This window comes from Crocodylus siamensis, chromosome 3 (assembly GCF_052110815.1).
Source record: "Crocodylus siamensis isolate JL-2025a chromosome 3, ASM5211081v1, whole genome shotgun sequence".
Lineage (NCBI taxonomy): Eukaryota > Metazoa > Chordata > Crocodylia > Crocodylidae > Crocodylus > Crocodylus siamensis.
The window spans coordinates 198,695,033-198,709,342 of record NC_143397.1 but is presented as its reverse complement, the minus strand read 5'-3'; the positions used below and the strand labels follow the sequence as shown (position 1 = coordinate 198,709,342).

At 44.2% G+C, this 14,310-nt stretch overlaps 1 protein-coding gene across 1 annotated transcript in view; it reads right to left on the bottom strand.

Moving 5' to 3' along the window:
• Positions 1–14,310, bottom strand: part of PREX2 (phosphatidylinositol-3,4,5-trisphosphate dependent Rac exchange factor 2) — a 300,944-nt gene that overhangs the window by 39,738 nt on the left and 246,896 nt on the right. The window contains exons 36-37 of the mRNA XM_090040116.1: positions 4,968–5,034; positions 3,091–3,281 (exon numbers count right to left, since the gene is read on the bottom strand). Of these exons, the coding sequence (XP_089896242.1) occupies positions 3,091–3,281; positions 4,968–5,034 (258 nt within the window). The remainder of the gene's footprint in view (positions 1–3,090; positions 3,282–4,967; positions 5,035–14,310) is intronic.

The following is a 14,310-nucleotide window of genomic DNA, read 5'->3' as shown; positions in this document are numbered from 1 at the left end:
CACATCCATTTACTCTGGCTTAAATTTACTATGAAGTAAATTACTGAGCAGCAAGTGGGAATAGGCCAGTGTCTATACATGCAGGTAACCCAGGACTAAATTTAGTCCCAGGTAAGAGTAGCCTGCCATGTGCCCCTGTGGCCACTGGGGGGGGAGCTCCAGCCTCTGGCCACATGGGTGCCAGCATTTGGGACTAACTTTAGTCCCAAGTTGAAGCTAGGAAAGGCAGCCAGCCAGGAGCCCTGGAACTGGGCTTAGGCTGGCCCCTAGTGCCTGGATAGACCAGGGAGGCTGCATATTACTGTGCAGTACCTAATTGAGTATAAATTTGATACCTACATGATGCAGGTATCAAATTTATGCTCAAGTCGGCATAAGTTGTCATATTTACTGCACAGTATGGGTGTGCACATGTAGATGTGTGCCCATACTGCACAGTAATTTTGGTTACTGTGCAGTAAATTCACGTCTAGAAATGCTCACAGAGTACTATCAACAAATTTAACAACCAGACAAAAAGACATCATTGCTTGTTCAAACAATCATAATACTATGCCATGATAAAAATACCAGAAAGAGTACTGTACCCAAAGCAAAATACACTGAATACCTAAGGAAAATAACAAAGGATATTCAGCCAAAAGCTGTTCCAGTGAAGTCCATTTGGAAGGAAATTTGAAACGTTGCCCCATTTATATGAAGAATCTTAGGTCTTGAAATCATTATTACTTAGCTATGATTACTTAATTGGAGAACCACCAGTTCTTCCATTGATTAGAGCAATTTCAGTGAGACTATTCTCAGAGAATGGTTCTAATTAGAGTGGGGAAATTAGTAGAATTGGGCTCTACTGCTTTGCTGATCACATGAGAATCAAAAGAAAAAGAATATCCTGTTCCTTCAACAAAGAAAAGTCTTTGAATGAGAGTTATGGATAAGGAATAGGTATATCAATTGGTAACTACGGGAGGAAAGGTATCTTAGGTTGCTCAATACCCCAGCTTGACTAACTGGTCACCCTTCAATTCTTAGCTGTTATTTCATTTTTAAGAACCACATACTTCATATGTGTCCTAAGTGAGGCTGCACCGTTTGAAATCCCAGTTCTCTCTCTTTCATGGTAATACTTATAACCAAGTTCCAAGTATCCTGTAGTTTGAGAACAGAATCTGGTATTTAGCTTATGCTTTATCTGTTTAACCTACCCTGAAGAAAGGTGTTTTGTACCTGAAAGCTTGTCTTACGTGTCTCCCAACTATATAGATGGTCCAGTAAAAGATACTGCAAAACATATCTTGCTTCTTGCCTATTACCTGAACTATCGCATCTATAACAACACTATAATATCACTCCAACATGAAAGATATCGAAATTCATCAGGTAGAATGGAAAATTCACAACATGAAGGAAAAAAAGAAGTCAGACTAAATAGTAGCATCTATTTCCTAAGCTTACATAGTGAAGTTAAACTTCAATCATTGTTTAATTCAGGTTATATTTGTTTCTTTCCTGTACCTAAGGAAGGGCATTTTGTCTCTAAAAGCTTGTCTAGCATCTCTCCCAACTATACGATTGTTCTAGTAAAAATATATATATTTTCAAATAAATCTTTCCCCCTCCTGTCAGTAATGAAAGGAAAGGAAGGAAAGAAATGCTGCTTTTAATTCCATTGGCTAACCAGGCAATTAGCTGGAGTTATGGCTTGAGGGGGGAAAAAGAAGGATTCTCAAAATGATCAGTTGTGAAAATGATATGCCAAGAAAAGCACTATTGCTTTCTGACCTTTTGAAAATGACAATGTCATGCTGATCCAGGTTGTACAGTTTTTCCATCTGCTAAAGTAAGGGCACAAACAGCCACCTTGGCTGGTACCAAGAAAGCTACTGAGTAATATGTCTTTTTGTGTAACTGCCTAAAACACCATATATCATGCCACATATATTTGTCTGTCAATGAAACAGTGTCACATAAATGATCCCATCAGCTCTAAACTGATGGAGATGTCAGTCTGTTTCATAACACACTTGGATTGTTGGTTTCTCTGACATCTACAGGACTTCGGGACGTTCCACCTTTTTCCCCCTAATATTCTGAATTGGATCAAAAAGATACTGTTCATCCACAGCTTTTTCAAAAAATGGCCAAAATTAAGAACAAATTTGTAATTAACAACAAGAATGTAATTGAGCCTGCTAAAATGAAAAATTCAGATCTGCAAAGGAAGGTGGAAGGTGTTTGGAAAAGAAGCCTGAGCATGAAAACACCATTTTTAACAGATGGCTAATTGGAACATATAGTTTGAATCCTTATATAAAAAGAGCCATGTTTGCATTAAATAATGTCTTATCTAAAAAACAATTATGGAATAATGTTCTTAAAGATTAATTTCCTCAATTGTAACTCATGCTTGTTTATGGTAATACATAGCAAATTCTAACCTAGACATCTGGTATTTAAATTATATTGTTCTTTTGAATTGATTTCACTAACATGCTAGTGACCTTTATATAAATTGGTTATTCATTTATAAATACATTTAGGTCACTCGGAGCTTAGCACAATAGAGTATATTTCAAATCAATTGAAAATACAAAATGTCAAGGGCTTGATTTTTCTGTTAAGAGAAAGTTTCTGGTTATTCTGGACGAAACATGCAGATACATGTCCACTTTTTTTTTCTGATACCTTCTACTACTAAGATAGCCTCTAGCCTATCAAATGCCAGCTATGTTTTAATTTTTTTTTGCCTATGGCAGAGTTCAAGATATTCATGATATATTATAGGAATAGGAAAGCAATTCTTCTTATGATTTAGAAATCTAGATTTTTGCCTTGTATTAACTTGTATGAAGAAGAATGTATTGAAACCTACAAACAAAATGAGATTGTTTACTTTGTCATTCACTGCAACTGTACTACTTTTTCCAAATTTCACCAAAAACAAGCTCTTTAGATACTTTACAGTTCATTAGATACTAAATGGGTATACTCAGAAAAAAAACACAGCAAGGGCTTTATAAGTAAAGAAATTCTCCAAACTGGATTGCAGTGGCCAAGTGAAATAAAGGAAAGCAAATAAAGCTGTCATACCGGTGAACTCCACTGTTGCACATTATGATGTGGCAAGCTCCAAGTCTGCTACAAAGTTCTGAAGAAACCGAGAGTAATCCAACTCCAGATGCACTGCAAGCAGTGTAAGCACAAACAGCTGTGCGCTTGGATCTGATAAATGACCCTACCAGCCGGTAAAGTTCATCCAAAGAATTGAGGGGCCGCATTAACTAGAAGCAAGAGAGAACAGACATGATTCAACATTTGCTATCAAGAGGCATAGGAACTTCCTCAAGATGGTGACAGTTAAATGGTCTAAAGTGAAAAGACAAGTGCAAACATGGACATAAACACAGGGGTGCCAGGACTGGCAAATGGACTCTGAGAAAATCAGCTTATAGTTCAGATAGAACTATTATTTGTTCATGCAAATGGCCATTCACTATTCCTGACTGAAGCCTAAGAAGTATCAAGCAGAGGAATGAGAGAGAAGCCACAAGACAATTAGCAAGGAAAACTGAAAAGTGCAGTTTAACTTTCTACAAAATTGAAAGTATATACATATTTCATTTAGAAAGAACAGTCTTCAGGATATGGCTAGAAGCTAAAGACAATGCCCATCTCACAGTGCTTTTTGAACAAGTGAAATGAATTCCAAGTCACAGCTCTGCAGATTTCCGAGTCACAATCAACCCAAGAGATACCTACAGATTCCAGCAGAAGGAATCCTGCATCCCAAAGAAGCAATTTTTAAAATCTAGAAAAGCATCTCCTCCTGGCTATTTCAATTCCTTGGGGAAATGGTACTATTTCTTATGTCTATATTTACTTATGTTTTAAAAGTATACTAGTTTTACAGAATCAATTTAAAAATCAATCTAGTTAAACTGGTGCAAACCTTTTATTGTAGGGAGTTATAGCCCTAAGGTTACATTGGTTTAACCTTTACTATATCCACTTAGCTTGCACTGGTTTAGATCAATGTTCAAATTGGTTTAAATCAGTAAACTTGGTGCAATTTTTCTAGTTCAGATAAGGCCTTAGGGTGCCTGAACACGAACGTGGAGGCTGCTCCAACACACTGTAATTACAGCGCGTAGGAGCAGACTTGATTATTCAACTCTGCTGGAGCATGGCAATTACTGTGCTCCAGCAGCCTCCTGCATCTCATGTATCAGCGTCCCCACACTTAAAAATGGTGGCATGGGCACCTGAATTAAAGCTTCTCAAATGAGCTTTAGTTCAAGCACCCCCACCACCATTTTTAAGTGTGGGGATGCTGATACATGAGACACTGAGCTGTTTAATTAGAGTGGCTCTCAGAGCTGCTCTAATTAAAGCAATGCCCCCCACCAATCCCCAGAGCACATGTAAAAATACCCTTAGACACTTTTCATAAAAAAACTTCTGTGCTGTGAAATAGGACGGTCTCCAAAAGTTGTAGCAATACTTCATGCCATTCTGACCATCCAGGAATAAAGATTTAAAGGAAAGGGAAATGTTTTTCTTAATACTGAAAGGAGAAACCACTTCAGGGTTAGTGAGGAGCTTCTAATGGCAATCCTGTGAGGAATTCTTTTCCAGAGAACAGGATCTATGCAGTTCATTCTCCTGAGCAGACACTGCTATCTGCAAGCATGCCAGATACTGCCAATTGCCCAAAGGGGCAAGGAACAAGCAAAGCCCCATTTAACCCTCTGAGGTCAGAGAAATTGTTTCGCTTCACATGCGAGCATACGTCGCATCCCACAAAGCACAACGCCTCCTAGTGGGGCACGCTATCCTGAGGCAGGGCTGGGAAACAGCCATAGGGTCCTGAAAAAAAGAGAGCTCAAATTTAAGTAAAAAAAAAGGGGATTAAGAATAATGCTGTATATAACATGCAGAGGTTAATTAGACAGTTCACTTTTGTTTACCTTGTCTACATAAGCAGCTTTAGATGTTGAATTTGGAGGCAGATTTGACTTGTCCAGGTAAAATGCCCTGAGAGAATAAACAAACAAACAAGCCTGTTAATTATTTAAAAGCCTTTATAAAAATATACACAAAAAATAAAAGTCCTTTGATGTATGTTTTATTTTAAACTTCATGACAAGAGACAAACTAAGACATACAAAAGGGCAGAGGTTCACTCATCTTCTTCCTTTTAAAGAAATTAGGAAAATGTTTTCTTCCTGCTTTTGCAAGTAAGCTGGAGTATAATAAATTATTAAATCATGTCCATCTGCTGGCAGGCAGGCTGTGCATCAGGACTCCTCCTGAGTATATTGCTGCCACATTACTAGGAAAACTGGACCTGAAGGAAGTTTTCACAAAATTCTTCTGCAAGAGAAGTGCAAGAGAGGCTTCATAACAGTTTGGATTTTAAATGGCTAAGAATATGAATTTTTGCAATATATGATCCTTGTGCATTACATGCTTGTATATTACAAAATGGTTACCACAGTAATGTTAGAACAGCAGCCCAAATATGATAGGCATAGCACACATATACAATAACCCAGTCACTACCCCGAAAAGCGCATAATACAAGCAGAAATAAAAAATAAGACAAGTAGGTAGAAGGGGAATGACTGAAACTAGCAATACATGTGCCAGTGTATGTGTATGTGCACGTGTGTGTAAACAAAAAAACCAAACTATGCCTAACCTATTTGAAAATGCTTCTGTGTATGGAGAAGGAGCTAAATGCATATAATGCTCATTACATAAAAGCAAAATACAATGCAAGAGAAATACTAAATGGTAGTAAGGCTGATGTGTACTGGGCACTGACACCTATTTTCTTTTCTGTCTTCTCTCATTTAATTAATGTTGCATAAAAAGTGTCCATAGAACACAAAAAAGTACAGTGTGTGTTTTTCAAAGGACAAGGCTGGCTGTTGTTCTATATTGGGGCGAGCAATTATTTCAGATGGAGGGCCACTTACTCAGTTTTGGGAAGCTGTCGAGGGCCACATGGGTAGCCCCACTCCTTGACAGGTGCCCCAGCCCTTGACAGGTGTCCCGCCCCCTGGTCACCATCTTGGGACCAATGTACCAATGTCCTGGGATCAATATCCCAGGGCCAGCGCCAGTGGGGCCCAGAGTGGGGCACAGGCTGGCAGGGGTCTGTGGAGCTGGGCTGGGCTGCACTCACAGGGAGAGCAGGGAGCTGGACCAGCTCCATAGAGCCCCTACTGGCCAGGATCCTGTACCCCTGCCGCCCCACCAGCGCTAACCCCAGGACACCAGCATGAGCCCCACTCTCCTGCTGGCTACCATGCCCATTCACTCTCAGTGCCCCCCTCAGCTCTGTGGTACAGGTGGGGGGCAGTGTTCAACCCTGACCCGGTGCTTACCGGCAGGGAATGAGTTGGTGCTGAGCGCAGGGGAAAAGCGGCATCTTGCCTGCCCCATGGCTGGCGCCCTGCTCTGCAGCCGCTCGTAGCCCATGCAGAACTGTCCTGAGCAGGCACAGGCAGTCCCACACAGGCTGCAAGTGGCTGCAGTGCGGGATGCTGGCCATGGTGTGAGGGAGGGGCCGCTTTTTCCCTGCGCTCAGCACCAGCTTGTAACCCGCCCCCACTGCCAGCCTGGGCCCCACACCGGCTCTGGGCTTGCCTGTTGGGGCTGTGCCATGATGGCAGCAGCTGCTCGGCATGGAGGAAAGAAGCCCCACTGCTTGCCATGCCAAGCAGTGCTTGCTGCTGCTGCCTGCCCAGAGCTCGTGCCATGGTAGGCTGCAGCGCAGCTGCCACTGCTGCCTCTGTGCTGTCCAGCGTGGGAGCTCTGGGCAGGTTGCAGCAGCAAACACTGCCTGCCACAGCAAGCAGGGGGGCCGCAGCTGCTCCCGCTGTGGCACAGCCCCAACAGCTGAGCCCACAGCCAGCATGGGGCCCAGGCTGGCAGTGGGGGGCAGGTTATAAGTGCAGGGGAAATGTGACCCCTCCCCTGCCCCATGGCCACTGCCCCACACTGCAGCTGCTTGCATCCCATGTGGGGCTGCCTGCACCTGCTCAGGACAGCCCCACACGGACTGCGAGCAGCTGCAGCAGGGAGCATGGGCCATGGGGCGGGGGAGGTGCTGCTGCTTTTCCCCTGCACTCAGCACAAACTCATTCCCTGCCCACAGTCCTCTCCTGCCCTCTTTCCCCCTCTCCCCCTTACCTGTTCCTGCACCAGTGCAGCCAAGGGGAGCCACATGGTCCCTGGCCAGAAGCCCTTGCTGGGACCTCTGGCTGGGGGGGCGGGGCCAGGTGGGCCCTGCTGTTGTAGGAGCATACTGGGGATTCCCCTGGGTCCTACTGCCCCAGCTCCTGTCATCTTTGACAGGAACCAAGGACAGATAAATATGTATTGATTTTCTAAGTTTCTAGGGGCCCCGTGGGCTAGTTAGAATGGCCGCCAGCTATTTTCCCTGCCCCTGTTCTACATGGTGCACAATGTGCTGAGCTTGTGTTCAGAGGCTCTTGTTATCCTTTTCATTCCCTACCATAAAATTGGATAACCCTATTCATCTATGTCAGTGGAGCAGTGAATTTACCTGCCTTCTCAAACCAACAGTTGCTGGACCCCAAAAAATAAAAAATGGGGGAAAAACAGACTAGCATTAAGCACTGACTTACTGTCCCCTTCATAATCATTTCCTAACATCACAGTGAAAGCATGATCTATCACAAACAGGCCATACATAGTAATCATCAATGACAGCACCACCTTATCTTCCTACTCAGACTTAGAGACTTAAAGAATTTATATTTGTCTAAAGTGGCTGGTAAATATCATTATTTGGTGCACAGTAACACTGGCTCATCACCTACATGATGTCATAAAATGTCTGTGAAATAATAGGAAGACTTTGTATCAGAAACCACCTTTCAAAGGCCTGGGAAGGCTGGTTTCCTGCTAATTCTAGCTAGGCATATTTTAAAGTACTCTACTATTGTATGATGTGCCTACAAGCAGGTGCTCCACACAGTTGCCTTTGCTCGAACAGTGCATCTGGCTGGACTTGGGGGCAACAGAAACCACTCTTATACTTGGAATGAATATGTATGTATGGAGCAAGATGTCATGCTCAGGCTAAAATAAGTAAAGACTTGTTTCAAGGACTTTATTTCTAACCCACAGAAAAAAATTTACAATTATAAACAAAAATTCAACTATTTACTGCACATTTTTATATGACCAAAATATGGAAACTTTTACACAAAACTCTTCATGAAAAGCGCCTTTGTTATAAAAAAATTAAGTGGAAAAAATTTCAGCTATCAATATATATATAGTAAAATAACAATAGATATTTCTATCCATGTATTAGTAGGATATTGATATAATTCCAAGGATGAACTATGAAGAAACAGAAAATGATCAGCTAAACAGCAAATTAAATAAAAGTTAGAGTGTTTATTGCTTCTCTTTAAGACAACAAAAACTACAAGTTATAAAAAACAAAGAGCCAGGAGACCTTGCCCTGCTACATTTGTCCTATTGTCAGACACAAAGGCACAATACATAAGGCTCATTATGCCACTGTCTAGTTAATAAATTCAAACTGCCTGCAGTCCCCATGGAAGAGGCATCACAACCTGTCAGTAAAGGACTGCTAGAGAAAACATGCATTTGCTCCGTAAGCAGAGATTTATGGACATTGCAGTGAAATTAGAATATGATATTTGGAAGGATGTGTAGATTTTCATCACGATCTACAAACAGAATCACTTTGAGCCCAAATTATGCATAGGAATTTCTGCACTCCTTACACATGGCTAATGGGTCTATATACCTGACAGGCATGAAAGTTTACAAGATTAGAGAACAGCCTGCAAAGGTTAATAACCTCCAATACTTCAATAACCTGGATTAATAGCATTTGACATCCTAGAATAGTGGTGCTCAAAAGTTTTGGCCCCATGGGCCAGATGAGTAGTACGAAGCCAGTCTCTGGGTTGGACTGGACCCCAGATGCCAGGATTGGGACTCCACATCCTTGGCTGGCCCCCACTGGGATTGGGTCCTGGAACCCTGTATTGCCTCTGCCCAGCCCTATGGGCTGGATAGGGCTCTGGGGCTCTACACCACCTCCACCTGGCTTGGCATGCCAGGATTAAGCCCTGAGTGCCTGATCAGGTACACAAGGACACAGCTTGTGGGGAGCCCTGTGGGCTGAATAACAAAGTGCCAGGGGTCAGATCTGGCTTGCAAGCTAGAGGTTGAACACCCCTGTCCTAGAGTTTCAAAAATGAATTGCCACAGATTTAAAATTTGACTTTACAAATTTAAAATATAGTGATACTAATCTAGGGGTTATTTTCTGTCCTACCCCTTCCACCACCTCCTTCCCCACACCATCTACTTCTATTTGGACAGAGTCTGTTATGCCATTTTGAATGCCCTCAGGAAGCCAAAGCCTACAAGAAAAGAAAAAATATTTGCAAAGGAAAATTACTGGTAAAGCTCTGTGGGTAGCCACATCACGTAAAAGCTACCTTAGAAGTAACAAAGTGACCTTTTCCATAGTGCTGAGCTGAAAAGCAAAGTGTCATGCCATCCATTCAATGAACATCATCAAAATAAAAGACTACATTCCTTTCTACTGCAATGCCACAGGGAAATTTACTTCATTCAAAATCTGTTCAGTACTCCCTTCTCTTTATGCCATTATTTCAGCAAATTCAACAGCATTAAAATGAAACCAGAAACCAAATATAGAGCAGTACACACTAATGGACTATGTGGAAAATCACCAACTCAATACAGAAATGGAGCAACATAAGCATTGTAATAAGATATACATTTATACAAATAACTACATTAAAATGTAATCAATTAAGGCATTTATTCATTAACTTCAATGAACCTGAAACAATTAAACACAAAATTTATTTTAAAATGATAAATATCCTACAAAAAATAAAACCATCTCCTCATGTCAGCTAATACGCTCAGATGTTCTCAAGTGCTTTAAATTGTTTTCCATAAAAATTGTCTTTGGTATTTCTCAGAACAAATGACAAACTGTGGACAGCGTATAAATTTCCAAAGCACTTGACTTAATTACTAAATGCTTGTTAAGGTCCTTAATCAAATTTTATGGGAAAAGTTAATGGCAATCTTGGCATAGTGCCCAATTTGGGCAATATTTTCTAATCTATTTGATGTGAACAAGAATGAAGTCAGTCATTTTTGTCTGCATGCACTCAATGTTATTAGAACTGCCCTAAACATTTTAATTTTTCTAAGCTGTGGCAGACTAGACTTTCTATAAAATGACAGAAAAGCACTGGGAGTAGAAGAACAGTAGGTTACCATATTACATTTTAAGATAAGTTCCAATATTTTTAATCATCTTTTTGGCTTGAATTTGAGCTCTCTCTTTTCTCAGGTCCATATGGCTGTTGCCCAGCCCTGCCTCAGGACAGCATGCCCTGCTAGGAGGCACTGTGCTTTTTGGATGTAACATGTGAAGCCAAACAATTTCTCTGACACTAGCAGTAGACTGACGGGTTTTGCTTGTCCCTTGCCTCTTTGGGCAGCTGGTAGGCAAAAGTGTCTGCTCAGGAGAATGAACTGTAATGGAACCAGGTGGGAGAAATAGCTGGGATTTAAAAAGAAGAAAATCTATCAGGAAACTTTATCAAGTTACCCACGACTTATGGGTGAAAGGAATGCAGTAACGTTGATATTTTTATTTCAGTTACACCTTTCATAGGATGCACCACAAAATTAAATTTAGGCATTCCAAAAGCTGAAAACCTGATTAAAAAGGAAGATTAAGGCTCTGAACTTGCAAAGAAATATTTATGGGAGAAACCTAAATTAAGTCAAGTTTCTCATTCTAATTTCAGCGTATTGTTCTAGGAGGCCACCCTGAAGATTTTTTTTATTTGAAATAAGATTAACATTTCTTGGAGAAAGAGAGTCTAGCTTCTGGAATTAAGGAAAGGCAGCTGGGATTTATGAAATGACTGTTAGGGAGAAGTGACTGATCAAGACAGTGGAAGTCTGCAGATGAGGTTAGATAGGGCACGTGAAATTTCAAGGGAATAAGTTATTTTGGGCAAAATGGAAGGGAAGAATTTGCAATGGAAAACTAGCTTAATATTCACCATAAAGCAGCTATTCTCACATACAATCACACACAATTACATTTCTATTACTGGAATGTACATGTTAAGTTCTGCCACCTAACGATGGACCAGATGTATAGACTTGTGATTAAACTGTTATTATATACAGTACTGCATAAGCAAATCCTGGGAAAACATGTTAAAATAATCTTATGTATCAAGTGTTCTTTCTATAGAATAAAAATCTTAAATTCTAAGCAGCTTATAATGAATTAACACCCAGGGATGTTATAATAATTACAAATTTTAGTCCATGAGCTTGCAAATACATTTTAGACATTTTAAGCCCATAACAGTGAATATGTTTTAAACTGAAATGTCTCTGTCACGGAGTCACAGAGGTGCTCCGTGATTGTGAGGGTGATTGGCAGAGCTGGCAATCACCCAGGCAGCTCAGGTGCCGGGTTGCCAGGACAACCAGGTGGTCACATGGCCGGAAGAGGGCAGGGCCAGGCCTTTATAACCAGCTGAGGCCAGAGCTGGAAACACAGTTCCCTTCTGGCTGTTGCAGGAGCAGGAGCTCTGCGGCTCGAGCTGAGTGGCCTGAGTGAGTGCTTGCTGCTTTACCCCACTAACAGGCCGCGATGATGCAGGGAACAAGATCGCCCTGACTGGAGGTAGGATGGAAAGCCCTGGTGGGGCTTGGAGTTGTTAGGCGTGTGGAGCCTCTGTATTTATGTTATAGCCAGATGGCTGGAGTATTACGTTACAGTTTAGACCGGAGGACCGGGTGAGGCTGTAGGGGAGCGAGGAGGCCTCAGGGGAGCTCCCCAACAGCTTGGGGGTTCCCAGTGCCCAATTGAGGCACAGTGCCAGGGGCACTAGTGTCGGTGCTGCTGGGCATTATAGTGCGCCAGGGAGGTGCAGTGTGCGGGGTTACAGACCCCAGCCCATAAGGGTGGTGTTTAGCCCCGGAGTGGGGCAGAGACAGGGCGCAAGGGGCGCGGAGTCAGCCCCGAGAGGGCAAGGCCCTGGAGCGGGGCAGAGACAGGGCGCAAGGGGCGCGGAGTCAGCCCCGAGAGGGCAAGGCCCTGGAGCGGGGCAGAGACAGGGCGCAAGGGGCGCGGAGTCAGCCCCGAGAGGGCAAGGCCCCGGAGCGGGGCAGAGACAGGGCGCGGGGCGCATGGCGTGTCGGCCCCGGAGGGGGGAAGCCCAAAGGGGCAAAGCGCAGGGAGCGCGGTAGAGGCCCCTGAGAGGGGCCGAATAGCCAGGCCTAGCTAGCCACCCAAGGGCGCCGAGACTAGGGCGGCGATAGCGCCGGCCCAAGGGCGCCGAGGCTAGGGCGGCGATAGAGCTAAGGCTAGCGCGCCAGGCGAGAGTGAGCCGGCCCGAGGGCGCCGAGACTAGGGCGGTGATAGAGCTCAGGCTAGAACCCGGCCCGAGGGCGCCGAGACTAGGGCGGCGAGAGTGAGCCAGCCCGAGGGCGCCGAGACTAGGGCGGCGAGAGTGAGCCAGCCCGAGGGCGCCGAGACTAGGGCGGCGAGAGTGAGCCAGCCCGAGGGCGCCGAGACTAGGGCGGCGAGAGTGAGCCAGCCCGAGGGCGCCGAGACTAGGGCGGCGAGAGTGAGCCAGCCCGAGGGCGCCGAGACTAGGGCGGTGATAGAGCCAAGATCCGGGCAGAGGGAGCGTGCCAGCCCGAGGGCGCCGAGACTAGGGCGGTGATAGAGCCAAGATCCGGGCAGAGGGAGCGTGCCGGCCCAAGGGCGCCGAGGCTAGGGCGGCGAGAGCGTGCCGGCCCAAGGGCGCCGAGGCTAGGGCAGCGAGAGCGCTCCAGACTTAAGGCAGAGCCGGCGATTAGCCAGGCGCTGGCTAGAACCCGGCCCAAGGGGCGCCGGTAGTGAGCGGCGTTGGCGAGTCGGACCCAGGAGGCGCCAGCAAGTAGCTGGGCGCCAGCGGGACAGGCCCAGGGCGCGGGGAACGGGTGAGAGAGGGGCCCGACCCAAGGAGGCGCCCGGTGGGCGAGGAGCCCCGGTGCCCGAGAGTGAGAGCAAGGGCACCCGAGGGGCGAGGGACCATACAAGCGTCCCCCAGAACAGCTGCGAGGCTTGGGGCGTGCTGAGGGGGAGGCTGGGAGGCACGCATGGCCCTTAAGGCAGGAAGCGCATAGATACCCCGTCTGGAATAGGGACGAACAACAAGACCGTCCATTAGGGAACTGGCAGCCTCCACATTATATATTTAACCATCAAAGTCGTGGCGGGCGAGATTCTGAGGGTGCTACGTCACCCTAACGTGACGGTAGGCGGCGCTAGGGAGCTCACGGCCGCCCCTAGCGCGCGCGCCTCACAGTCTCAAAACAAGCACAAGTCACCATCTATTTTACTAGCATTTTATACTTTGGCATTCTAGTGCCTGTCTTTAGTTTCAAAGTACAGAAAGAAAAAGAGAATTGACAGTATTTTTTAAAAGACTATAGCGTAAAAAGATAGTGGGTTGAATATACCTTTTTTCTACTATTAATGTTACAGTGTATTCTGTACTTAGAAAATATTTACATATATGAACAGTCAAAGGGTATAATATATAAGGATTCCCCCACCTCCACTTCCAGATTTTTTTTCCACGTATTATACAATACCTGAAGGAAAGCATGTTTTAGCCATAACTTCATTATGGAGAGACTTGCTTTTTTTTATAATAAGGCAATCTCCCAAAAGATAAATAAAAAACCAAATGGTCAGTCACAAAGTTATTCTTTTCACTGCATCATATATATAACCCTATGTTCTCTTCAGGAATAAGAAGAAATTTTACTAAGGTCCCATGGCTTGTTTCCATTATAATATACTCTAACAGCATAGGGTAGTTTAACCTCACAGTTGTTTGTAAATGCTTAAAAAGATCATACATCACAGCAATTTCACATTTCACATCTATTTTTGCTCAGGTTGTTTTTACTCCAGCAATGGGACCAGCAGGTCTGCAAGCACTATAGAAACCTCTCACATGCAACGTATATCCCAGGTGTATGCAATGTGCTTTTCTTCCCCTTCCTTTTCATTCATGAAACAAAGTGGCAAGCTGGCTTTTGGCAGCCGACATCATGGGTGTAAGCAAACATGCTGAAATCATGGAAAACCAGTGTACTGTATGGACAGAATATAATTATGAAGGGAGAACAGAGGGAAAATGAGAAGCAAAAGGGAAA